General features: G+C 39.6%; 1 protein-coding gene across 2 annotated transcripts in view; it reads left to right on the top strand.

Annotated features, from left to right (window-relative positions):
* The window catches only part of NUBPL (NUBP iron-sulfur cluster assembly factor, mitochondrial), a 152,634-nt gene extending 136,054 nt beyond the window's left edge, over window positions 1–16,580 (top strand). The window contains exon 11 of one of the 2 annotated variants that reach the window (XM_075151704.1): window positions 16,557–16,580. In XM_075151704.1, coding sequence (XP_075007805.1) covers window positions 16,557–16,565 — 9 coding nt within the window. In that variant the 3' untranslated portion in view covers window positions 16,566–16,580. Of the gene's footprint in view, window positions 1–14,728; window positions 14,798–16,556 lie in introns of those variants that run through there. The other variant, XM_075151703.1, reaches the window with a different exon arrangement.
* Window positions 16,581–26,423: the final 9,843 nt, after the last annotated feature.

The raw sequence follows: 26,423 nt of genomic DNA, 5'->3' as shown, positions 1-26,423 counted from the left end.
TAAGGAATCAATTACATTATTATTTCTATGAAACTATAGGTGTGCTTTCTATTGCTAAGTACATCTCCTATAAAGATCACAACGTAATGGCCATCCTAGAACCTGGGGATGAAGGAGAAGCCTCATCTTGTCTTCCAGGATTGTTACTTTATATTAACTCCTTTCTTGTTGGACCGGAGTTGTCTTTTTTGTCTAATCCTATTCCAGAGCAGGCATTGCACCAGGGCAGGCCCAAATGGGCAAGTCATGAAGTCAATGAACTGCCCATATACTGGATATCCCAGTCATCAGATAAAATACCTCTAGCAGGTACATGCGCTCTGACAGGCCTGATTCTCAGAAAAGAAGGCTGGTGGTGCACCAGGTCGCAAGCTGGCATGGACTATCCTACACCAAAATAAAAAACCCATGAGAACCTAGAGGCCTTGTACAACAGTGAACAAACACAGAGCTGGCTGAAAAGCTGGGGGGTGAAGTGACGTGAGTGAAGTGTGTTGTTACCGCTATCTCCAACATACACATGTAGTTTGCCTCATTCCTCGTGCCAGGTAAAGCCCCTGGAGCGGTACAAAGGGGCTTTCAGGTCTGGAGGGTGCAAATTCCCTGCACGGGCAGCGGGGCGAGGGCTCGCGTACCCCTGCCCTGCCCTGCCCTGCCATCAGCTGGGGTGTTGCGTACCAAGCCGCAGAGATCCTGGGCAGCTGGTGGTATAAACCTGGCTGTAAATGGGGCACCCTTCCCTGGTCATGCCGAACGCCATCACAGCCTCAGGGCAGCACATGTGCAGCGCTGCCGCACACCCGCTGTAGTGCACTGCCTGCTAGCAGGAGGGACCGCTGCCTCCAGTAACCGTGGCATCCCTCACCCTGCTCCAGGACTGGAACCAATTACTGTGTCCGTCCTGTCATTTTATGGCACGAAACTATACTGCTCGGTGTGCACCGATACAAACTTTTTTTCTTGAATATTCTTCTACCACCGGTAATGTCACTAGGTGACCTAATTCCTTCATTCACACACATTTATTTTTAGTGAATGTCAGATAAAATAAGAGCATCATTGTGCAGGAAAGAACAAATCAACTGTATGAACTTCTTTTCTAGAGGTGAACAGTCTGTGGGGAAATTAATGTCAATTTTTAATTACAACATCACAATAATATTTGACTCCCACTAAAATTTCAAATGCAGGGGAAGAACTATAATCTACTCTTAAATGCATTAAATAAATAAATACAAATATATACAAAACTACATTTGAAATGTGTAATTTAAGTATAAAATAGCTTAAAATGCAGCTGCTGTTCACCTATAGAGGAGAAAGGAGAGACGTTAATTAGTATAATTTGGCAGTTAATTGTCATAAATGTTATTGAAAGATTCTAATCATAATCATGCATATCTAAGTACATACCTGGAGACTATTTAGCATTCATGACCTTCTTTATGCTAATATATTTATATATTCTAATATAATACATATATATTATGTGTGCATATAAATATATATATATAGCTCTATACACACACCACATACATGCTATGGCCATTAAAAGAGAGTCATCTATTGTAGGTTTGCATCTATTGCAAATTGTTCTATAACTAGAAGTCTCCTTTTCTTTTCCCTTCATATGCACCAGGTGTGGTAGACATTGGCCTCATAGAAAAGGAAAGCTAAAACTTCCAGCCTTAAGTCCAAATTTGTCATTTAAAAGTAAAACTCCATTCAGTCATTTTACATGTAAAACAAAAGTTACATATTTGTATGTGTATGTACACATACATATTTATGATTACAGTCTTCATAATGGTAGTATGGTAAGGCTGAACATCTTTTTGAATGCTGGAGAAAAGACTCCAGCAACATGAAAAGTGAAAGCTGGCCTCAAATATTCCCTGTATGCAAACTTTTTGCTGGTTGAACTTCATCAGTGTAAACATTTTTCATTTTGAATGGAACAGAAAGAAAAAGGGTCACTAATAATAGGTAATGAAGTAGAAAGATAAATTACTTGAAATCAAATAATGTGTCAGATTAGCTAGTGATTAAAATAGATTTTTTTTTCTATCAGGAATCCAACCATTAGTTCCAGGCAACAGTATTCACTGTGTCAGCTCCAGGTTTCTTATAAGTTCGTGTCTGTGGCAATCACCATTTAATCAGTGATGCACCAAAAAGATTTTCTAGATGCTAAAGGCTAGGCTTTGATTTACGCAGAGAACAGCCCCTGCACTCCAGTTTAATGGCGTGGCCAGGACCCAGGCTCTGTGAATCCGCTTCCCCCAGAGCCTTGCAGAGTTCACATCCAGGCCTGGGCTCCGTGGCGTTGGCCTGTCAGCCCAGGCAGAGCTTTCACTGTCCAAGTGACAGCCCCTGATTCCCTTCATTGTTTTTGCTACGAATTTTCCAGTGAGACACAGGAGTTGTCAGGGGGAGCAGATGAGCTGCATCGAGGGTGAAGTAGATGCAATGTAAATGGTGCGATTAATTTACAGATACCTTTTATTTTTGGGGGGAATGATATTTTGTGCATTGGATTAGCAGTAGAAAAATATTCTATCATCTTACCTAATAGATTTTTTTTGGGCATTATGAAGAATTTTCTGCGCAACACTTAGCATTGCTCATGAGGAAAACAAAGACGTGTCTGAAAGAGAGCCATGGGTAAAAACAGTCTTAAGAGTACTCATTTCCTAACGCCTGCTTGGACTCAATTAACTATAGCAACTTCTCCTTCGTGTCACTTGCCATCTGCTAGTCCTCAATTAGACCGTCCCCTGGGAACTGAGCTGCATGGCCCTGCCCCGGCTGGAGCATGCTTGTTCCCATGCTGGGTCCTCGAGACTCCCGTGAAAGTGCTCGATGCTGGAAGGGTTGCCCAGCCAGCTCTTAGTGGCTCTCCAGAGGGACCAAGCGGATGGACCGTGTTCAAAGCGGTTGGCAGGAGCTATTCTCTCAGTGAAGGCCGCACCTGTGCCAGGCACCCTTGGGTATGATGGAGCAAAGAGGGTGGGTGTCCATGCGCTGGTACGTCCGACGGGAGCTGGGGCAGAACTACATACTCTATTACTTCACTGACTTGCCACTCCAAAGGGCTTTTATGCCAGTGCTATATGTTAAAGCAGGTCCTTTGCTACTTTAGTGCCGCGGTCTTATCAGCCTAAATCATGGACGCTATCGTAATAGCTTCATCTGCTGCTCAGCTGCGTGGAATTTGGACACAGAGAAGAATTGAATCCCATTGCGTTACAAGGGAGCATTATCTTAAAGCACTGCTAGAAATGTTGTGTAGAAATATTCCTTTGGAAAACCTCTCAGTACCTGTCTAGTCTTAAGAGTGCCTTTGCAGATAAAGAGATGGAAATGTTGCCATTTGAGGAGTGCTGTCCTGTTGGAATTTAGTTGGCTTGGTTCTTCAAATGTTGCCTCTCAAAACCAAACTAGCACTGCAGCAGCCTACTAGAGATTCCTCGTGCTGGAATCAGTTCTTAAGCAATCATTTGCAGCTAAAATAACCGAGCAAGGTTTAAAGTCAGATGCCTGAATTCTAGGAAGAGGACTGAAGTTTTTCTGCTCTTTGGAATAGCAGTATAGTTTATTATTGCCTGTAGTCCATATGATTAGGGTAACATGGACAGGCTCATAGGAAGTAACTGAGGAAGTGACCATTTATGCTGTGACTGCCCAGAAGTCTAGCGCATACGGTTATTTATCCACTGCAACAATTGCTCTGTAAACACGCAGTACATTCTTGGAGAGAAACAAACCAGTATCTCTCAGCAGGGAAGAGGGAGCCCACTTGCGTGTCCCACCCAGCGAGCGCGGCCAGCCATTGTTCAGGGCTGCGCTCTCTGTTATCACGCCCCTGCTAAACACAGCCCAGAAAGCCACATTCCTGTGTCAAATGTCATCGTCCTCAGAGTCCAGATGAGAAACTTGAACTGAGGCAGGTGAAGTTGTCAACAAGGAAGTGTCCCGTTTTCGTGCTGATGTCCATGTTAAATAAAAAGTGTGAGAAATTAAGCAGAGAAAATGATACTAAAGTAAAATTGTTATTAAAAGGACATAAATTCCATTAAGCATCAACAGCACTGAGTTTAGTAAATAGAAAGGTCATCTTTCTGTCTCTGCCTCGCTCCCAACTGCAGCATGACTCAGAAGAATAAACAATTGAATAGGTTTTGTTAGATGCCTGCATGCAGATTTGTCTGGGGTTTTTATTACTTGAAATTTCATTCAGTTCCCTGTTTGTACCACAAACAGCAAAATAAATTCTTAAAAAATGCAATTGTAAAAGCAATAATTTTTTGCATATGTTTAACAATCAAATGTCCTGATTTCGGAAAAATTTCAGCCACAGATCATTTTATTACATGTCCCTGCTTTGATGGAACTGTAGAAATTGAAGACAAGAAAGGGAAGGGAGAAGTGAGAGGAAAAACCATCGTAGATTTGTGCATGGATCTAGAGGTCAAAAGTGCATACACAGCAGGTGTGCATGTGCTTTAGAGATAACCACACCAGGAGTAATGGTTCTCGTAGTCTGAAGTGAAGAGGAATAAAAGGAAAGCTGGACACCACAGAAACTTCACTTAAACCATCAGATTTGGGCTGCCTGTCTCTGCAGGGCAGGCTTCTTTCCAAATGTTTTGTGCCCTCTGGGGCAGGCAGAAAAATCTATTCCTTGTGACCTTTTTAAAAAAAAATGTGTAAGTAAAGTTTCCAGTATGATATTTGTATGCAGGCATTAGCTCTTGGTTTCTTTGCTTGGTACCTTAGGGTATATTTTTAAAGCACTACACAGAATTTCGGTCTCACTCATCAACTTCTATTGACTTTAAACCTCATGAGTCACTTTGACAATATATCCCAGAGGCTTTCTATCTTACATTGGCTTTTATTTGAATTTCCCTGCTTTTTGGGGGTTATTTCTGAATTTAGGGTTAACTCACATGGGAAGTTGGCTTTCAGGAGAATTTTCTTAGCTTAGAGATGTTCTGCTTTCAGCTTTTTACACTATTATTTTCTCTTCTGGTTTTCTTTGTGGAAAAAAGACAATTTGTTAGTATCTGCAATTTCTTTTGCTTATTTGGTTTACGCATGCCAGCAATGGCTGCATTACCTCAACGTCACTATGCATGGCCCCCTTGTGAATGCTGCTGTAACTTGTGTGTAACTGTAAAAGTATGTACTTGGTAAGACCCATAGTACTATAATGGCTAAGCACTATAAATAAGACCTAGCAAAGCATTTATAAATTATTTTCTTTGCAGACTGGCTATTTTCTTCTCTCTTAAGAAAAAATTCCCAGCTGATTTTCCATATCAAATCTTTCAGTGAATCACGCGATGTGATAAATCTTTACGGAAGTGATACGCTGCTCCATAGCAGCTGGATGCACATCGAATCCTCTGCCTGGTAATCTGTTAAGGTGCCCAGACTGGTGGATTGGCCGTTATTTGTGGCTCTCACATAGAAGTTATGTCAAACAGAGACATTCACAAGGGTGAGAGAGGCATTTTGTCTGTCCCTAGAAGGGGTTTCTCCCGATTCACTTCATTACTCCTCCAAAATGCTGCATAAATAAATAGCATTAAGAAGGGGAGCTCAGTGAGAGAAAGGTCTGCGTTCTGCTAAATACGGATGGCAGCCAGAGTTACCCGTAGCTCCTCTCACTGACTGGTAGCACCAGGTGGGCTAAAAGGCACGGCAAAGAGCCAGCTTCCTCGGTGCCGGAGGAATCTCGGTCAGCGTTAGCCACCTTTGCCAGGCTGTGCCATCACGTACACCCAGGTATAGCATCAAACAAGTGTTGACAAAAGAGTAAGTATTTCCCCTGAAGTGCTTGGCAGAAAATAAACAGCTGGAGCGACTCTCGGTAAATTCTAATTTCCTCAATAGCATTCTGGTAACATTGGGAAGAGGAAGGAAAAGACAAGCAAACAGTACGTCTGTTATAATTGACACAATAGTCTAATTTCTCCTCTTGTGACTTTATGTGGTCATATACAAGTATGCAAACAACAATAAATACTACCATTACTAAAGGCAACCGCTCTCCATCTGGGTATTCAGGTAGCAAGATGGTGAAAATTCAGGCTGAGCATTGTTTTCAAAAACATTTTGTACTTTGCCATGAAATACCAGCTGATATTCCGTTTTCCCAGTGTCTGTCTCATCTAACTGACAAAAAGTTGCTCCAGGATTGGTACGCAAAAAACGTGAAAAAACATCAGTGAAATTCTTACTGCAATTGGTCAGAGAAATTACACTCTCAGCCTTTCCTTAGTGCTTGTAAAGGTCTGGGCTATAACTACGGCATACATGATATTGCTGCACGTCATTATCAACAGTATTATTTTCATTAAAAAAAAATATTTTCTCTAGTGTCACTAACCATTTCTCATTTGATTTTTGAATCAACTGCTTTACTGAACTCAGCGTAGGTGTACTGCATTACCTTTGGCTAGAGAGTTGGTTATCTTGGAAAAGGAAGATAAGATTTTGTTAGTATTTAACCATATTAAGTAAGCTCATGTTATATTCCATTCCATTTTCATTGTGCCTTCAGATCTGATTGTTTTCCCCTTCAAAACTCTTTCTAAAGCTTTGCATTTTGTTCAGATCAGTCTAATGAGCCTGTAGTGGCCCTGACCACTCTTCTTTCTCCTTCGCTGCTACTTCGCATGTAGCTATTACATATGTGATTTTCTGGTTACTTGGTACCATTCCATTTGATAAATTTATTGCTATATTGGCATCAGACCTTGAATTTTCTGTGGCCCTCCTTTTGAAATTCCATCAAGGATATGACCTAGCCCTTCACACGTGGAGATTTGTTTCCAAGTCAAGACAAGTTCCATACCCTCTTTCCAACCTGTCCCTGCTTAATTTTAGGAACATACCTGTATGTTCTTTAATAACTACCTCTTCCTTCTTGTATAATGAGCCTAATTTTATCCTTCCATGCTTTTCAGTTTTATGACTAAAGGGCATTGTTTTCATTTCCTTTGACTATTGAATATATTGACTTTGTTCTTACAAACAAACTGTCCTAACCAGTAAGATGTTTGTTTCTTGGCTGACTGGTCCTTTTTTTGTCATTTCCTTACCTTCAGTAATGTATTTGAGACTTTTCCTACACTCTTCTGCCTTAGTGTATCAGTTCCGGATAGGATTGGCACCTTTGACTTAATGACATTCCCGCCTTCCTGAAGAAAGAGGTTTTTGAGCCTTTTTGGCTGGCTGGCTTCACTAGTACCCTCGCTTCCTTTTAAGTCCGGAGCTTTCACTATTATGTGTACTGCAACTCTCGCAGTAATAATAGCATAGTGTAAACATCCATGGAGCCTTTGAATTAGGTTACTCACACACTGCTCTAACTGTAGCAGTTAGGTTTGCTCAGGCTAATTTACTCTATTTCTTAGGTAGGTTTTGTAGCCTGCCCTGAGCTCCAGGCTGCTTTACTTCACCTCCTGCTACTGCCCAAGTTTATTACACACTGCTGAGTTACAGCCCATGCTTTTTTTTTTTTCTTCTTCCATTCCATTTAAATGGCATCAGCTTCAGATCATTCAGTTCAAGGTTATTTCCTATGACCAAGTTCTTTTATAAATGTCCTCACTACTAAGAAAACCAAGCTTGAAATAGAATATTGTCCAGTTGGTTTAACAACTATTTGATGAAAATATCTGTTGGTTATTGCACTGGGGAATAACTGGCCTCTGAATTATTAGTGGCATTTCTTTCCATCCTTTTGCTTGGAAAGCAAATTGACTTACAATTTGTCTCCTTCCAAAGCCACAAGTTTCTCTTTATGTACGTGGAATCTCCTCTAAATAGTTCTTGGTCAGAGGGAGAGTGGCTTTGACTGGACCTCATTTTGTCACTTGTTCCTAGGCAATAGTCTGTGTTTTGGCTGCTGCTTTTTCTGCCATCTGAAGAGTTGGCTGTGTTTGCTCTTAAATATCTTCATTTCTCCTGTGATGGAAAAGTTACATCACTTGTTCCTGATCCAAAAGAAAACAATAGATGGCCATTTCTTTGGTGGACTTTCTGCTCCAGTTTTGTACCCTACCATTATCTCTTTGTATAGCATCGACCCTGACCCTAACGAGCTAATTTCCTTTTGTATCCTTCTAACTAGTAACAAGTCTTTGCAACTCTCTATAAATCTGGCAGAGATGCTAACTGTTGCAGTGCCTGCTGGTAGTTGAGGAGCAATTGTTACTGACTTGTAGATGAGAGGCACGTCAGGGATGTGCTCTTCGGTATCGCCAAGTTGAAGAGCAACAAAGAAAGTCAGGGAGAGTTCTCCCAAGGTCACAGAATAAACCCCATCCTTGTTCCTATGCACTGTTTACCCACTGACATCCCTTCAATGAAAATCAGACGAAAACCAGATTTCTTAAGGAAGTCATGCTTTATTTATGGAATTTGGTTTGCTATTTATTTATTTATTTTGTATTCTCAAAATTTTTGCTGAAAGGGTGGAAAATTGGTGCCTGGAAGCAAAATTGGAGAAAATTCAAAGCACAAATTTAGAAGTTTTCCTTGCATATTCATGCAGAATAAATATTCCACATTTTGTCACTGTGTTCAGGATATTTTCTGCCTGAATTCACAGATAGTCTGTGGGTAAGTTTTAGAAAAGGTAGTAGATCACCAGCCACTCTGTTTAAATAAATGTCATAATTTTAAAAGGAAACTGAGAATACTAACTGTACAACATAAGGATTTGTGTTCATATTAATTTTATTTAAAAATCTGTGAGAACAGTAGTAATTTTTATAACTCTTTCTGAAACAAGTCGGTAAAAAATATGTAGGGCAAATAAAATCCACCAGGTAGAAGCTTTCTAAGTAGGATCTGTTAAGGAGGAGGGAAGTGTTTTTGTGCATCTTTCGCACTCATGATGTACTTTAACTTGAATGTGAGGCCTCAATTGCTCCACTTAAATTACAGTTCAACCTTCACCCTAATGCATTTTCATTTAAAAATGAAGTTTTGATTACAGATATCAATAGAAAAATTCATCCATTCAGAAAATCTAAATCTTCATAAAACTGTTGATTTTTGAGCAGTATTCTTCAAAGTTAATACAAGCTATTTACACGCAGGTTGGGCATTACCTACGTATCCATGTTTTTGATTCTTTTTTCCTCTCCATGTATATGTAGCGAAAGGCAAAAGAGGAGAGAGGGAGAAAGAAGGAGAGATAGAAAGTTGAGAAACCTCTGCTTTGGTTGCTGATAAAAAGTTTTCTGCAGAAGTCACTGGTGTTCAGGGAGGCTATAGAGAAGTTTAACCACCACCGTCAATAAAACATTTCAATGGTTGATAATCTCAAAGAGAGAGCCCCTTTCAAATTTGTTGCCTCTTTCTATTACAAAATCTGCAGCTGGCTCTTCAGTATGCTTTGCCTGATACATTACGTTAATCAGTTCCCTTATTTTTGCTAGGCAGCAACCACTCCTTCAAAAACCCCACCTAATTGAGTGCACTATTTTGGGGTGTTTTGTCTTGCAGCTGGGAAGCCAGACTTTTTGCCAGTAATTTGTAGTCTATGCTTATGAATGAAACAACTCTGTAGCTTCCTCAAGCTGGGTTTTTGGAAGCTATTTGTCAAAGCATTTTTCATAGTTCAAGGCAGAAGCCTCCACTGCGGAAGTAATGAAAAACATTTGGTAACTAGTGGAATTTGTTGATACTAGTTTTTCTGTTTTTAATCACAGTGGTGGTCTCCTGCTGGGATTTTCCCCCTTTATATAAATCTTCTGTGGAGAAGACATTTCATGTCTCTCTCTTGTAAGACGTTTTGGATTCTCTAGATTCTTTCTGAGAAGTCTGTCTTTCTTCTCCTGTGATTTGCTTCTTTTCCTTGTTTCTTTTCTTTTCCTGTGAAAACTATACATATTCAATAATATTTTTAAAAGTCTAAATGACTCTCTTTTGTTTTTTGTCTCCTTCAAGGCTTTAACTGCCTTGGAATTTTACAATGTGTGTGTTATTATGGTTTAGTTCTTAGCTTTCCCTGCCCCTTCGCCGTTATAAGAGCGGTCTTCTGGTAACTAGCGTTTCACGGTGCTGGAGAGATTGCAAAAATACTGACATGCTCTTTTCTCCCTCTGAAACAACGCCTGAGACAGATTTTTCTCAAGCCTGTTCCATTTCCAGTTTAGTCAAGCCACTAGTCTGCACCAGTAACTTTTCCTCAGTTAAGATTGTTTAAAGCAAATACTATATTTTCCTATTAAAGTACCTCCCTATTTCCTTCTAGAGAAGCGCTGCTACTGGAGATGGCAGGGCTGGCTGCACAGCATTATGAGGTATCAATTTTTCCCTCACCAGCCGTGAATGAGCCTGATCACGGCCTTCAATTTGATTATGCGCATTCGGATGAAGGTTGGCGGAGGGTGGAGGAAATGTACAAAGCATGGCTGTTTCTGTTCACAGACACTGGTGATAGTGGGTAGCATAGCCTTTCTCTCTAAGGAACGACATTTTCAAGTCTTTTGTTGGCGCCTTCTGCTGCTTTGGCAGATGCCCAGGCCTGATGGGTGCAAGGTGGGCAGGCGTGCTCCTGCTTGAGGAATGGGGCCGGAGCGCCCGCGGGATCACCTCCACCGCAGGAGGAGTCCCAGGGGAGAGCTTTGCCACAAAGGACTGAAGACAGGAGGCAGGATGCTAACGCCAGAGCCAACACAATCGCCAAAGGTAGCAGCACAGGATTTGGCGCAAACTGAATGGTTAGGAGCTCAGTAGGCTGAAGTCTGGAGAAGGAGAGCTCATAGCGACTGCTGAAAATCTAGAGGTGGTAAAGCTCCAATCAGAGGCAGTAAAAGTCTAATTCTTTTGTCTTCCTCTTCTTGTAATGTCCTCCATGTATCTCATGAAAATTTGAAATTTTCAAGGGAAGTATTGACCTCTTCCCACTTTGAGAGCATGGTGCTTGCTAGAGTGCTGGGGCCACAGAAGGCAGGCAGTTACCTACTGGGTTGCCTTCTATTTGGAACTTTGCTTACCTGCTACAAATAAATAATGGTCTGAGAAGTTACACTTGTGGTGTTTACAGCCTCTTCTGTAGAAGTGAATGGCATCTTTTCTATTAGAAGTACAAGTGAATGTAGAGTATTCCCAAAGGTTCTCGACTTTGGTAAAAAGACCCTTTACCCAGGAGACAGTCTAATCTTTTAAACTTCCTTCCCATGAGCCCGGTTTTTAGATAATCCATCTTTGCCTGCTAGCATACTACTCTTGATAATGAGCCTGTCGTCACATCAGGTTAAAATGTATCACTACAATTAATTTCTTTAAAATATATTGTTCAGAGGATAATGAGAACTAAGCCCTATTTTAAAGCTGATCAGGCGGTGCAAGACAAGAATCTAATTCTTTTCATGAAAACCAACAGACTTTTACTTCAAAACCAACTACACTTCATTAAAACTGTGATAAAAGCCTGCAAAGTAGAGCTGAAATATTGTAGCTGTGAGTTCTCCGAAGTAAGATGAGAATTCTTATATTGTTTCAGTATGACACAATGTGTATGTAATGGATTAACTCTATTTCCAGACACATTTGGACCTGAAGTATTGATTTTCTTCCTTCCTATTCATGTAACTAAAGGAATTGGGAGCCAGACCCAACAAAGGACTTTTAGGCCCCTTAGGTGGAACTTAGCTGGAATTTAGATGCCTATATCCAATATTTTAGTGCTGAAAACCTCTGCTTCAATTGCCAGCTGATCTTGAAGATACCAAAATTCTTATTTTTGATCTAAAACTTTCCAGGCATTTTTTGCACAAGCTCCAAACTGTCTCAGTTCTGTGCTCATATCCAATCAAAATCACAAGCTAGAGAATAGATGCTTTTCTTCTCAGGGGCTTGAGGCTGTAGGTATTTCCGGAACACATTTAATATTGGTGACCCATCTAAAAATAAATTTGTGATAGCTACCACCTTCTTTTAAGGCACAAGAAGCAGCACGTGTCATTTTTTCTATATAGCCTAGAGCACTAAGGTAGCCTAAGAGATCCAGGTTCAGTCCCTTCTCTTCCACCACTTGAGGAAATTGAATAGCGCTCTCAATGTATGGCATATTCTGAATGGGGAAAAAGGGAGAACTGAAGAGGAGCAGAAAAGTGATTAAAGATTTCACTGAGCTAAGGAGGAAGAGCGTAGGAGGTGGTAGAACTCTGTGACTGGGAAGCTAAGGTAAACCTCATAGATGGTAGGGAGATAAATTCTGCTTCCACATGTCTTTGTCAATGTTTAATGTAAAACACTATTTTATATTACCCAGTAATTTTTTTACCAAATAAACGATTCAAGGCAAATCGATTTTTAGTATTATGGTGTTATTGTATTATGGTGTTGTGTTCTGATAGAATGGTGGTTGGTTTTTTTTTTTTAAAAATTATCTTAATGGCAAAAGATGTAATAAAAATACAAACCAATACAGGACGGGTAAAACAAGCACAGAATGATGTGGTGTATTTATCATGTGCTTGTAACTTGCAGCAGTAGTTTGCCAGTTAAACTCTTTAGGAAAAGTAATAGTAGCAGAAATATGATGATCTCATCTGTATGTCATAGAAATACTTTGTGATTCAGGTAACAGCTGAAACCCACTATCCTTTGTACAAATAAGCAGTTCAAACACATTAAAATCCTAGGGATATCATTTTTATGAATAAACTTAGAGTAAGGTTTCTTATTGTTTAAAACATAAAAGTTAACATTTCTTAGCTAGTAATACTTTCCTGTACATGAGAGCAATCATCCTAAGGGATGGCTTCGGCAGCCTGGCAGTGTATGTGGTTAGAAGCTCTGGGTGGGCACTCAGAGACACCCGTAGCATGACATTAAGGAAAAAGATGGGTTACTAATAGTTCCGTACGTAATTATGGAGATATTCCTATCAACTCATACAGTGAAACCAACTCGTCAGACATGGAGGAGGTCACTACAGGGGATGGCATTACATTTGGGAAGCAAGATGATGTTATATAGCTTTTGTTCATCAGAAATGCAGACAGTGTGGTGATGATGAGGACTTGTCTGCTGGATACCAAAACAGACCGCTGAGACATCTATGGGACAGAATTGCAGTGCCACAGGAAAATACTTTGAAACGTTTGTAGGGTTCTCTGTGAAAACAACACAACAATGCATAAAGAATTTAATTAAATTTAGAAATGGGGTTCAGAGCACATCAAAAAAGATTATTATAACACTTGTGGACCTATAGTGTTCCCACATCTTGACTATTGCATTAAGTTTGATGATTTCATCTCTAAATTAATATAGAAGAATTAGGAAAGAAGAACAGAACAGGACAATAAAACCAATCAAATGTTTTGCATAGCTTTTGCATGAAGCTAGAGGGGGGGATGACAGATATCCGTAATATCATGAATGATATGCAAAATGAAAATGGGAAATAATTAATGAGTATGTCTCACAGTATAAAGAGGAACCTGGTGAAATTAGATTTTAAAATAAATCAGAGGAGGTTGTGCAATTGTGCGAGTTCAGATGTGGAACTGAAGATGTTGTCTAATCCAAAAAAGGGTTGGAATAATCTATGAAAAATAAGGAATCTTCTTAACATGATCATGTAGATCCAACATCTAATTTAGGAAGTCCTCCTGTTCCTGACCTAGAGAAGGTTCATTCAACGTACTTTTGCTCTGACTCAATATGGGTTTCTCGGGTAAAGAGAAGACTGGCAACATGAAAATTGTAGTTGCTGGAAGAACTATGCTAACAACTTTCATGAACATAAAATATTGCACAAAATGGCTTAGAGAAAACTGTGAAGATTAAAACAGAGACCCTCTATAATCTTTCTCCCCAGCCCAATCAAAATTTGTGAAAACTTTCTAAGTCCTAAACTTGAAGGAAAGCAGAACTGCCCATTTCCAGAGATGCTATCTGTAGCTGCTTTAAAATTACTTATGATTGCAAAGCCTGCTACAATGCTTTAGGAGTGCTGGTGAGACAGCCTGCAAATTAAGTAGCTGTAAGCCTTTTGCAGAAAAAGAGTAAAAAAGTTGTGGGGAGAGGAGCTTCCTTACTGGCCCACAAAAAGAATTTTGATAACAGCTTTTTTACCTAATCTTAAAGCCAGAACTTTTTTTGGTACAGTATTGAGAAGAAATGTGGATTTACAGAAATAAATGAGTTCCTTTAAATATTTTTTAATACTGCAAAACACAAGAACCATTAGAAATATCACTCCCAGTGCTAGAATATGTCTGTTTCCCTTGAATACAAGCATTTTCATACAGGTTTAACCAGGATTAGGCCACCCTCTGAGGCTATGAATTTAGTGATTGGTTTGTGAAAGGATATTAAAAATCACTGAAAATATTACTGAATTCATTGCCTGATCTGCCAGTAGGCAGCATCTGAACAAAAGTGTTATTTCCCTTTGTGAATCATGGGTACTATTGATTGTCTTTCCAGTAAATGTGTAAAGCTATAGAAGGAATAATATAACTTTGCTCTGTAAGCCATATTCTGAGTGAATAAGCTTTTAGAAGTGGCAGTTTTGCTGATTTAAATTTACAGCAACCCAGTCTGAATTTCAGGAGGATGCTTGTTAAAATTGAACCATGACAGAGTCTAGATGGCTTAGCCAGTGCTCTAGGAGTCACGGGACGTACAACTATTATTATGGTTACTACTAATAATGAAGGGAGGTCCTCTATCTCTCTTTCAGCAGATCCTTCCTTGAGGCTGAAAACACGCAACTTCCCTACCTTGAAACAAGTGAGAGTTTAGGTTATTAGAGCTGGGTGAGAATAAATAAAGATGCATATTAACTTTGTATCTGTTTGCACTGGTAAGAAATTTTCTTTTATTTCATAAAAGCCCAGTGCTGCAAGCTGTTGCATGGTTTGGATGTACGTTTAAGGAGATGCTCAGCATTTTCTATTAGTCGGCTGGCATATTTGAGCCCTTTATGATCTTTTGCGCTTTTGGTAATCCCAAGGTGGTGTATGCTTAGACATGTCAATGCACAAAACTTGCCTGTCTTTCATGAAATTTTAGCAATAAAGAGATTCTTGGAAAATATGCTGAATCCCTGACCTGGAAAGCAACATCTATTTAGGTTCCAGTAGTAACTTACCTGTTGCCTTCAATGAAATGGGAAATTATTTCAGATGAAACCCAAGTACTATCACTACAAAATTCACCTTAATTACTCTGCCTTAACTTTGGAATTGCTTATTTGGGATGACCATTGCACTAGTCCATCATCTTGCTCAGTTCGGGTTTTTCAGCTCCCTTACATCTATGTATATAATAATATAATGTAGAAAATCAGGTTAATGAAGCTGTGTCACTGCTCTATCAATGACAGGGAAAAGCACAACTGTGTATCTGGTAAGTGTAAGAAAGTGGATGGACTAATATACCTGACGGGACACAGCCAATATTTTGGGTTGACCCGACCTTCTCTCTCTCTCCAGCTACAGACACTTTCGTAAGAACCGAGAGGCATGATAACAATGCTGCTTTTTAAAATATTCATGTTGAATTATTCATTGCATTTTAATAGAGAATAATCATATGCAACAGGTGTTTTTCCTCTGGCTTGTGGAATTGCAGTATAACTAGCCTCCAGTTATTGGCCTCAAGGAAAGAAGCAGTAGAACAAATCAGCCTTATTTTCAAATAATTACTGCAATCCTACAGTGCCTGTCAGTTGTTATTTTGCTGTTTTATGTCAATGTACACTACATGTACAAATAGGACTCTGCAACTGGTAGAAAAAATGCAACCTAAGAAATAAAATTTGAGAAAATAACTTGTGGATTTAGTAAATATGATTGCAGTGGAAGTGAAGGGCCCATTCCATACATTGTATTAAAAACCCTTTGAGCAGAGGAATAATGAATTGCTAGCACGATGATAAAAGGACTGAGGATTATCATAATTTTTCTCCAAATAATTGCTATGATATAAGGATGTATTTGGGGGCCTAATTTTGTGGCTTTTATGTCAGCATTTAAACAAGATTAATTTAATTTAAGCAGGATTAAGTAAAATTTCAATAGGAATTGAAAGTATGTTTTGCCACTCTGATTCTTTTACATCTCTAAAATGCAGTGGCAGTCAATAAGACATTAGTGCCATACCTAAGTGATAACTGCTTACCTATTTAAATCGACCGATGCAGCACGACCTTCTGATGGGTCCTGGATATTAACAACGGGGGAATCCAGCTCATTCCCCCTCCCACACGTGTGCACTTACAACACTGCGCAAAGTCTGCAGGTCAAGGGAGAGCCTGGAAAGGAATGTCTCTGAATTTGGGCCTAAAATCTACGGAAAACTCATATGCTGGATGGGCCATTTCGGAAGAGGGCCTAGTGATCAAAGACATGCCTGTGCATGTCCAGCTCCTCAACTGACCGTTCCTGTTAGATCCCTTCTCCCACACCCCGCCCAGGCTCCAACTCTGAGTAGTCTCTGTCCCGTGCCTGTTCAGGAAGATGCTGCTTGCTGTGACTACCAGCTGATACTACCAACTATTCTTGCAGCACAGGTAGATGCACTTAGTAGGTGGAGTTCTTTGGCGCCCAGATATGACCCTCCTGAAGGTAAGTCACCCACACCTAATGGCGACCATCTGTGACAACCTTTGAACAATACGGTGCAAGTCTATGCATCGGTTTAGGTCAGGGAGTTAAGAGGCATGGTCTTTTCAGAGGGGATAAATTACTCAGAGGATTACTCAGGACACCCACTACTGAAAAGTTGCTGTATTCCTCGTATTTTTTTCAGCCTCTCCCAGGCTAACGTATTAGCAGGACTGGGAGCTGTTGACTTCTGATCAGCTGCAACGCTCTGCAGCAAGGCGTGCTCGAGCACGCAGCTTTCCTTCAGCTGGTGCAGCGTGAGGTGGAGTTGTTCCCTGTAGTGGACTCAGAATACGAAAAATTTATTCCACTGTCCTCAGATCTACCCAGCGGAATGTAAAGACGAATGAAGAAATAGTTTAAGGTTAAATTTGAAGCTATTAAACTTAGGTAAGTGTGCAGGCTGTTAAGAGGACTTTCCCAACCATAAAAACAATATAAATGTTTTTGTTACTGTTTATTCTTGTAGCTCCAAAGCTGATAATTTTTTAATAACCTATACCTCTGCAGCGTTAGAAACCCAAGGCCAATTTACTTGTGCTTCTGCATGAGGCTGGGAAGATTTTGTTTCTACTTTAACAGTTAAAGATGCTCTCATAGCACAGACATGGACATAAATTGTTTATAATTTTCACATTGTCCCCTCGCAGAAAATTATCTTCAGAGCACACAGTGCTATCCAAAAATTGAAAGATGAGATAAAAGCATATTTTCAGATTTGGAGACTAATATGAATAAGAGAAGATTTGTTGACAATAGACTAACTAGACAAATGTTGGGTGGGAATAGCTCTTTTCACAATCTGCAGCACTTCCAGTAGTGTTTCATAATGCGAAGACTGGATAATATACCAGCACGTAGGCAAATGATAACTAATATAACGTATTTATTCTACTTGTTTTTAATTCGTGTATTTTGTTATTTTGGTACAGTCTCCATGTTAAGTTTTTTAAAGAATAAAAGTATTCCAGTTAGCTTTTTACACACAGAACATTAAAATAAGAAAAAATGTAGTCCTTGCATTTATTCAGAAATCATAAAAATTATGCATTTTAAATGTTAATGAAAGCTGTTGAGTAATTAAATTTAATAATTTCGTACATTGCTGCTTCAAATTATTCACTAGTCTTGTATTAGTGAAATACATAGATAATAACAAGTAGAAAATAGACTTCACAGTTCAATTAAAGATAAAACAGAAGACGCTTTGAAGGTTTTCCTTTCTATTCTATTTCTATCCTGTATCTCTCCCTCTCAGTTTCAGAGGGAGGCAGGAAGTCAAGGAGTTTCTGCTGTAATAAAAAGGCACTTCCAATACGTGCATTCCCATTTCTCCCTCTTAGCTCCACGCAAACATCTATTTCCCTTTCCTTCAGCCAGCACAGAGAGACATTGTGGGCCTGATTCTCAGTCCAGAGGAGCTCTCCATCAGTGACGTTACCGTGAACATACTTTGAACTAACTGAATCGTCACTAAAATCAGAATCCAACTCTACATCTCTGCAGCTGAACACGAGTAGGCATGCAGGAAGGTCCTAACACCCTGCCCTTTTCTTCCGATTTTCCTCCTTTGGTATCTTCACAATTCCTCCTGAAAGCTGGAGCCACAGGGCATGGGAATCCTGCATTTACTCCAAACTGAGGATTCAACAGAGGGAGACAGTATTTTGCAACAAATTTAAGAGATGAGCAGCTTAGATCTTGATGCCTTGTTTCTTACGAATTGTATTAATAAAGGCACCCATTTTTTCCTGTCAAGTGAGATCTGGAGCAAGGTTATTCAAGGATTACAGAAGAGATTTGAATTATTTTAATATTATTTTCTCTTGAACCAGAGGGAAAGTCTGAAATGTTTCTTACCATTTAAGTCTTTTTTCTTATGTCTCTTCTTGCTCTAATGGCGAATGATTAAAAGTTACTTAGATGAAATATCAGCCTAAGTGAAGTTAGTTATGGTGAATCTTCCAGCTGTAGCTGAAGATTTGTAGATCTAGCCTGCATTTTCACTACACACTTCAAAAGGCCTACATCAATTCCAGGATTCCTTAATCTAACAATGCATCTGTGTACAGACAAACATATCTTCTTTGGAGAGATTGTCCTCAGTTTATAGGGCTTTACCTCTATTAGGAACAATACAGTTGAGGTCCTTTTGGAAATCTGGACCCTAGTGGGATACTTAAAAATGCTCAACATATGTAGATACTTAAATGCTCAGTAGTAGGTGCCTATGTGCATCTTCAGTTATATAAACATTTTTTAAACACCCTGAGAGCTGGAAATTCAGTTCTGAGTCAATTTTCAAAATGAAATTTCGGTTCCTAAAGTAATTTGTATGTCTTCATAAGTTTTACTCTGTAGCCATTTTTCATGGTTTTGATGTATTGCATCTATCAGTTACTAATTAATTTAATGAACATATCGATACAGAAATTCTTCTAAACTCAAAATGCAAGCCCTATGATACTGTCCCACAAACACTGGTTTTTATCTCATCTGTACATGGTTTTTATTCTCATCTTTTACAAGGTACATCTGTAGAAGGAACAAGCATACAAGATGTACAGTTATTCAGCCAGTATCTAATTGTGACTGAAATCTTCTAACTGTTCTAACAATATTAATTAACTATCGGGGTCCAAAATGTGTGTGCACTCTATCTTCTGCTTGGATTTTTAGCTTTTTTTTTTTCTTTTGGGTGCTTGAAGCAGCCAGTGACACAGGACATGATCTGTGTGCTTCACTAGAGAGGGAGGTGCTTGGGAGTGTGTCTGTCACTATTGTCACCTGCAGTAATTAACCACATGCTAAGAGCTGTAAGCAACCTGCGAAGCTTGATTGCGTCATGCATCAAGGAAGGGACAGCTCAAGAACTTGTGAGTCTTTTTAAATTAAAAAAACCAGCATGGCCAACCAAAGAAATAACTTCAGATACAGTCCTGGATTCTGTGTGTTTGATCAAAAATGCTAGGTTAACAAAGTAAATAATGAAGGTGATTTGACAAGGAGTGTCATTATAAGAGATAAATTAAATAAATCAAGTGAATCACTGATAAAATTAATTTACACATATTTAAACATGATTTGATCATGCTCAGTGTTTCTGGCTCATTATGATTATAGGGTCTGATTTCCCAGTGCTTTACTCCTGATTTATGCTAAAGAATGAGGTATGCCATCAGTTTCAGACTTTCAGACTTTCAGACTTTATGCTAAATTAACCTTAAATTATGGGTTGGATCTCATTACATTTCTGATTCCCAAAATTAAAAGTGTGTTTGAGAAGCAGAGCGGGGGGGAGGGAGAGAGAGTGCAAGGGAGAGAGAAAGCACGAGTGCCATGTACTGCCCAGATGTCTCTAGTAAGAACTGTCTCCAATGCTGGGAAGCAATACATTACACCGCTGTCCCTGCTTCTCTTTTTTATTTGTGAGTGTTTGCCAGAGATTATTATCACGCTATTTCTCATCAGAGCTGGAGTTCTAGTTTATCAAAGTGTCAGCATAAGGACTAACACTAGGGCAAATTTGCTGCAATATGGCTAGACCGTGAGCCTCGGTCTGACAGCAAACTCACTGGAATGAAACCTATCTCTGTGGCTAAAAAGGTTTTGTAAAAATTATTGGGCAGCAAGGGACAGATTTTGCAGGTACTTAAGCCTTAAATAGTTTACTGTGGTCTTTGCTATTATAGTTTTCAAAACTGCATGTCGGGCACTGTTATTTTACTGGGAAGCAGGCATACAGGCATTTTGAAAAAAACATAGGGATTTTTGTTTCTTGTGTTCCTGCATGCCTGACACTACAAAGCAATTTCTCAGTCGCCGGGGCTTCACAGGCCAGGAGGTGCCACACCTCTCAGGAGACTCCAAACCTCTTCCTTAGAGCCCACGCTCATAGTCACAAGGAGAGCTCCATCTGGATTTATGATAGTCCCCCCTGTTCTGTTTTTCAATGTTCTAATTGTCAAGGAATTAATCACAAATATTAGAGATTTTCTAATTATGATGCATATAGCAAATATGAGCATGCATAGTCACTCTTTTTAGAAATTTAACTCATTTAACAATAATGGAAAGAAATGCAGAACATTGTGCTATTTTGCCCTGTTCTCCTTGACAGCAGCTCTGCACCTATAAACTGCGGGTATCCCTTAGTCTTATTGGAGCTTTAAAAAGCTCTCAGACTATTTGCAACCTTTTATATGTTTAGTGTATTCACGAACACAGAAGCGCAAAGTTCATGGCTCAAGCAGAGTAGGGGACAAAAGGGAGGCAGTAAGATGAGGGGCTGAAAATGCCAATGAACTGGCATTCATCATGGTACCAGTGGCAGCACATAGCTGTGCGTCACCTGCGGTGAACGGTTTGGCAGCCTAACCCCAAACGAGCGCAACAGAGGCCATCACGGAAGGAGTCTGCAAGGCGTTTTTACAGACTCCAACTCTCCTTTTGCAGCTCTGAATCAGAGCATCGTTCCCACTTACATCGCCTGGCCTTGCAGAATAAAGCTGGAGTTTGGGATTGTAATTCCGAAAAGCACCATTAATGCCAGTAATCTCATGGATTTCTCCTGGGACCAAATCTTCCCCAAAGTCATGAACCCTTGCTGTATGCTCTGATGACTAACTAAAACTTTACCTATGCCTATAAATTGATCATTCATGTCAGCAAAGCTTTTACTATACACATTTTTTCCTCAAGACATGCGTTTGGTTAGTGGAACTAGAGTAAATATTTCATAGGATGATAGTAGCAAAACTGAATGGCAAACACACACCTTTACTGATCTTGGACTTGCTGCCTGGACATCACAGTGGAAGCCACACTGGAGACGCGTGAATGGATGACTAGTCACTGTTCCCCGTGAAGCACTGTGTTGGTACTCAGGTCCTGGGCCTGAAGTGCTTATGCAGATCAACACTGTCCATTGGAAGTCTGTGGGAGTTTTGCCCAGGTAAAAGTTGATGGAACGGTCCCAAAGAACAGGCATTGCAGGGCACCTCCTGGGTTAAGGTCACTGCTGACTTTCTACGGGAGAGGGATCAAGGACCTTCTGCCAGGAGTGCTTTCCTGGGTCTAGTCACTCAGACCCCGGTATTGTTGATAATCGTTGTGGGCAGCCGCTGTGATGAAAAATTATGAAAAATTATGAAAGCATGTCTTTGAAGGGGTGTAATTTTTATGATCGAAAGATTTTTTTGTTTAGAAATAAAAGGCAAACCACACGTTTAAGACAGTTCCTTTTTCCTGCCACTGAAGGGACGTAAACATGAATTTAAGTAATTTTTTTGTTTGTTTTTCTATGGTTCTGGAGCCTGTATCAAATCTCTACTGTTACTTATTTTTCTTTTGTTTTAGAAGTATCTTAAAACATTCAGTGTTCACGGAATATTTTCTCCAGAACAAAGACTGTTCTGAAGGAGAACATCAAATACTAAAACTCCGCATGATCCAAAATTGTTAGTTTTAAAAGAAAAGCATTTCCTCCTTTTTGAAAGTTTCTGAATTATTATGAGCTCCTTTCTGTATGAGGTCTTTGCTACTACAAGAACTATTCTGAATAACCAAAAATTAGAAAAAGAAAAAAGCTAGTTATAGAACAAAACTCCCTGAAGAAAAAAAAGATGATGCAAAATAACAACTAAAATACTGTCTTCTACCAGGCCTGTTTTCAAAATTGATGTTTACTTTCTCCTCTAGGCCTGTGACCAGACTTCTATTGCTAAACTGAGGCGTTTAATCCAAGATTTGAACAATATGGTAGTATACATTAGACCCAAAAGTGTATATTGGGGATTGAATGCTTGCCTATGTAATCAAGGCCCCCAAGACAGTAGCATCTTGCACTGTGCGCGCTAGGTGTAGGTGATGCCGTGTTGGAAGAAGCTGTACTCATACCTGCCATTTATTGCTATTTGTTGTCGTTCCTTTTTAAGATGATTCACAGGACTTAGAATGAGGCAAAAATATGGTTTGTGTAAGTATATGTCACTGTGCAAATTCACTGGTTCACTCTCTAGGTTGCAATGGACTGTGAAAACTTCAGCTTACTTGGAAAATGCTGTTTACCAGCTTGTTTATTAGAGCTTGTCTGTGAAAGGCAGGTCTACTTGAGCTTTGTCCAGGGGTGAGAATTTGGCTTTAAATATGCTTCATTTATTTAATAAAACCCTCTGTTGAATAATTCTGACTCTGATTTTACAGCTGTGTGAATATGTTTCTGTTATTTTTCAACTTAATAGCTTTTCTAAAACTCTGCTATTTCACTCCTGGTCATTTTGAACTTACATGGTTTCATTTTGGGGGGATGAGATTTTGTAGAACTGTGCTTTGAAAACGTGCTGTAGATCAGTTGTGCAGTTCTCCTGTTTGCCCCCTTCAGTGCAGGGTGCAGCTTCATGTTATACACCATCCAGTTTACCTGCAGTCAGATGCTAAAAATGACAGTCCTGTTTTCTTTCTCTCTCTGTCCCGTATATTTCCACTCCATCCCTTATATAAAATCTAGGTTGAAAAGTGTCTTAATTCAATTCACTGGTCTGACAGTATTTTAGTTGTTATTTTGCGTCATCATTTTTTCTGGTCTTGCTCTGGATGAGTCAGATTTCTGCTCAGGTGGTAAGCTGGCCCAACTCACCCTACAGCCACTGAGTTAGTGGGCTGAATGGAAGCAAAATGAGGGGCAGACCATACAGATTATGTATGACACAAAAATAGCAGTCTCCATGACTGTTCTTTACTCTTGATATTAGCTATGTCTGGGCCAAAGTCCACTGCTCCGTGCCGCTTGAGCCAGCTGCATCGACATTGCCTGTAGCGGCAGGTTTTGGTCTCTGAATCTTCCCCGCCCGTGCCGGAGTCATCCCTCCTGACAAGCCGGCGTAGGGGTGATAAAGGAGTGTTGGCTCAAGCCTGCGTGACGATATTGTCATGCTAACCCGAACGCCAGAATTTACAGCTGGTTTTGCGAGGCCAGAGTGTAAAGTTGTAGCATCGCGCTACAAGGGGCTGGCCAACACACAGGGCAGAGTTCGGCGCGCTCGGCACGGCCGCGGTGGGTCACCCTCAGCAGCGAGGGAGCGAGCGTCCTCGTCACCTGGGATCCAAGCTCCTGGCGTCTGTCCTCTCTACAATGGAAGTGGTGAGAGAAACAAATGGTACCAGTTTGTATTTTCTTTCTGTGAAAGAAAATGTGTAATACAGGACTGAAAAAATACATACAATCTTTCACAGACCTTTATTTTAACTGAGGAGTTTAATCCTATGCCAATATATTGCATTTAAGTAAAATAATGCAAATACATATATTCATGTGATTAGAAGACAGTTATCTGCCTGAAGGACCTTTTAATGATTTTATTGTTGGACTTTTTCTCTAGAATGAAAAAAAATTGATGTGACTAGAATCATCTGAAGTCTTTGGGATACGTATCCTATGTATCTCCTGCATGTAAATTTACGTATATTTTGGAATGTAAATACAGTGACAGCCTACTTTATATGGGGGGCATGAGAATCTAATAAAAAGTATAATAACAAAAAGTGTTGACATGAATAATAGAAGCTTTGTGTTTATGCAGTAGAGAGAATAAGAGTTTATATTAAATTAGGGAACTGGAAATATGCATAATTTTTACCATCACTAGAAAAATACTTGGTAGAAGTCAGTGAGGGTAGTTGGTTACCGTTGTCATTTGTCTGAGTATTACCAAAAGAGATGGTTGACTAGAAATAAAGTACAGCAACTATTTTTAAAAGAAAAGAGCAAATCACTGTGCAGTTGCTTCTTTATCATTCATAGCATGGGATGCATATTAGTCATCATAAATGCTGTGCTGGGGGAGTAGATGCTTTAAAAGCTTTCTTCCTCTTCTGGAAGCATCTTGGATGAAGAACGTAGAAGGAAATCCCTAGAGAAGAATAAACTGTCATGTTTATAAGAACATCCTATTGACTGACTAATTGGAAGGATACTAAAAAATTCCCAGGGGAAATGATCTAGACCTCTATGACTTTTACAGTCAATACTTAGAGCAAATTTTTTTTATAACAGTAGAGAAATCCATTTCAATTGAAAATACTCTGTGTCAAACTTCCTAATCTGACCATAGATTCAAAACCAACCAGTGACAGTGAAGAAAATGATAAGATTAAGCACGTGGTAGAGAAAAAAATTCCTGTACCGAGAGTGTGGCTGTAAGTTCAAAGCTGCTTTACTACCTAAATTTGGGAGAGTTTATTTCAGTAAGAAAAGAATAAAATACTGTATTTGACAAACAAAATGATTACCTTAGAAGAAAGAAAATGAATGCCTCATACCTACAATGCCCTGTCCAAAGGGTTGGTCTCTCCTCTGCAGGTCATTTTCATGCCACCTTCTATTACAGCGAAAGTACCGCAGGTGCAGAGCAATGTCACCAAGGAAGAGTCCGCAAGCAGGAGCTGGGGGGCTTTCTCTCTTTACAGTGGGAGAACACGGGAAAACTCACGAGCCTTTCAGGGAAGGGATAGACAACGAGCAGAGGAGCAGGTCAGTGAACGCAGCATTTTACTTTTCTGGAGGATTCCCATCTTTCATTTAGTTTCTGACCCCTCGCCTCTTCTGTCTCCCCTCTCTCTCTGTCAAATTTCTTTCTCTCCGATGGAGCCAACTTCAAGGAAATTTCAAGATCATCTTCAAGAACTTACTATGTCAATTGCCAGCTATTTAGAGCTATCCTACAAAAAGTACCACTTAGCCTTTATTATAAAAAGTTTACCTGATCATAGCAATATCTGCAGAAAAAAAACCCTGTAATTGTTACTGACTGGAATGATAGAGCTGAGCCATATCAGTTTATTTGAATGTCCAAAAAATTATTCATATCCTTTTTTTTAAAATTATGAACTGCAGTTTTGGTGAAAATTAATAATGATGAACTTGAAAAAGATACAGTTTTGTCCCACATTTTTCTTAATTTCAAAGCCATCTTTGTAAGACAAGTTACAAGTTTGTTTTCAGTATCTTTACAGTGAAAATATCTTACACACATATTATGAACTCACAAGCCTGAAAAGCAAAATTCAGTTTATAAATTCAGTACGCTGTACCTGTCTGCTGGTAAATATAAAAGAATATTCAATTCAGCAATACATTAAACATACCACATATCCTTTGTACTCTTCCCAGGGAAGATATATACAATATGAAAGATTTATATGGATTGGTTTCACATAATATCATGCTTTTCTTGGCGTTATGTTTTTTTGATAGCTTGTGTATATAACATCAGCATAGCCTAGAAGTTTGTTTTTATCTGGAGCTTTGCTACAGCTCTGTCTATCATATAAACAAGGAATTAGCATGGCTGCCTTCAAACACAATACACTTATTCTGAAGGTCTTTCCAGCTTCGACTGTGATTGAACAGCATTCTGCTATAAGTTCCTGTGTTTTTCACTTCATCCTAACATTTCATTCCCTTTGTCAGTTCTTTCTGGCAAATACAAATGATTCGCACGGTGAGGAACGAGAGGGGAAATGCAAAATAAGCTGTCCTTTGTCAGTGTCAGGCCTCCTCGCCTCCTGTTCCCAGCTCACACGCGGAACCGAAAGCCTGGTGGGCGCAGGTGTCAGCAGGCACACGGCAAGAGACAGACAAGTCTGACCTGAAGTTTGTGGTCAGACTTATTTTTTCCAATGACGGTGTGCTACGTTTTCAGCAGCCACATTTTTTCAGAGTTCGTCTGCTCTGCCAAATAGAGCATTGTGGATGTCGTTTGGGAGTCC

This window comes from Calonectris borealis, chromosome 5 (assembly GCF_964195595.1).
Source record: "Calonectris borealis chromosome 5, bCalBor7.hap1.2, whole genome shotgun sequence".
Taxonomy (NCBI): Eukaryota; Metazoa; Chordata; class Aves; order Procellariiformes; family Procellariidae; genus Calonectris; species Calonectris borealis.
Note: the sequence above shows the minus strand (reverse complement) of the source record. Positions and strands in the feature narration are given on the sequence as shown.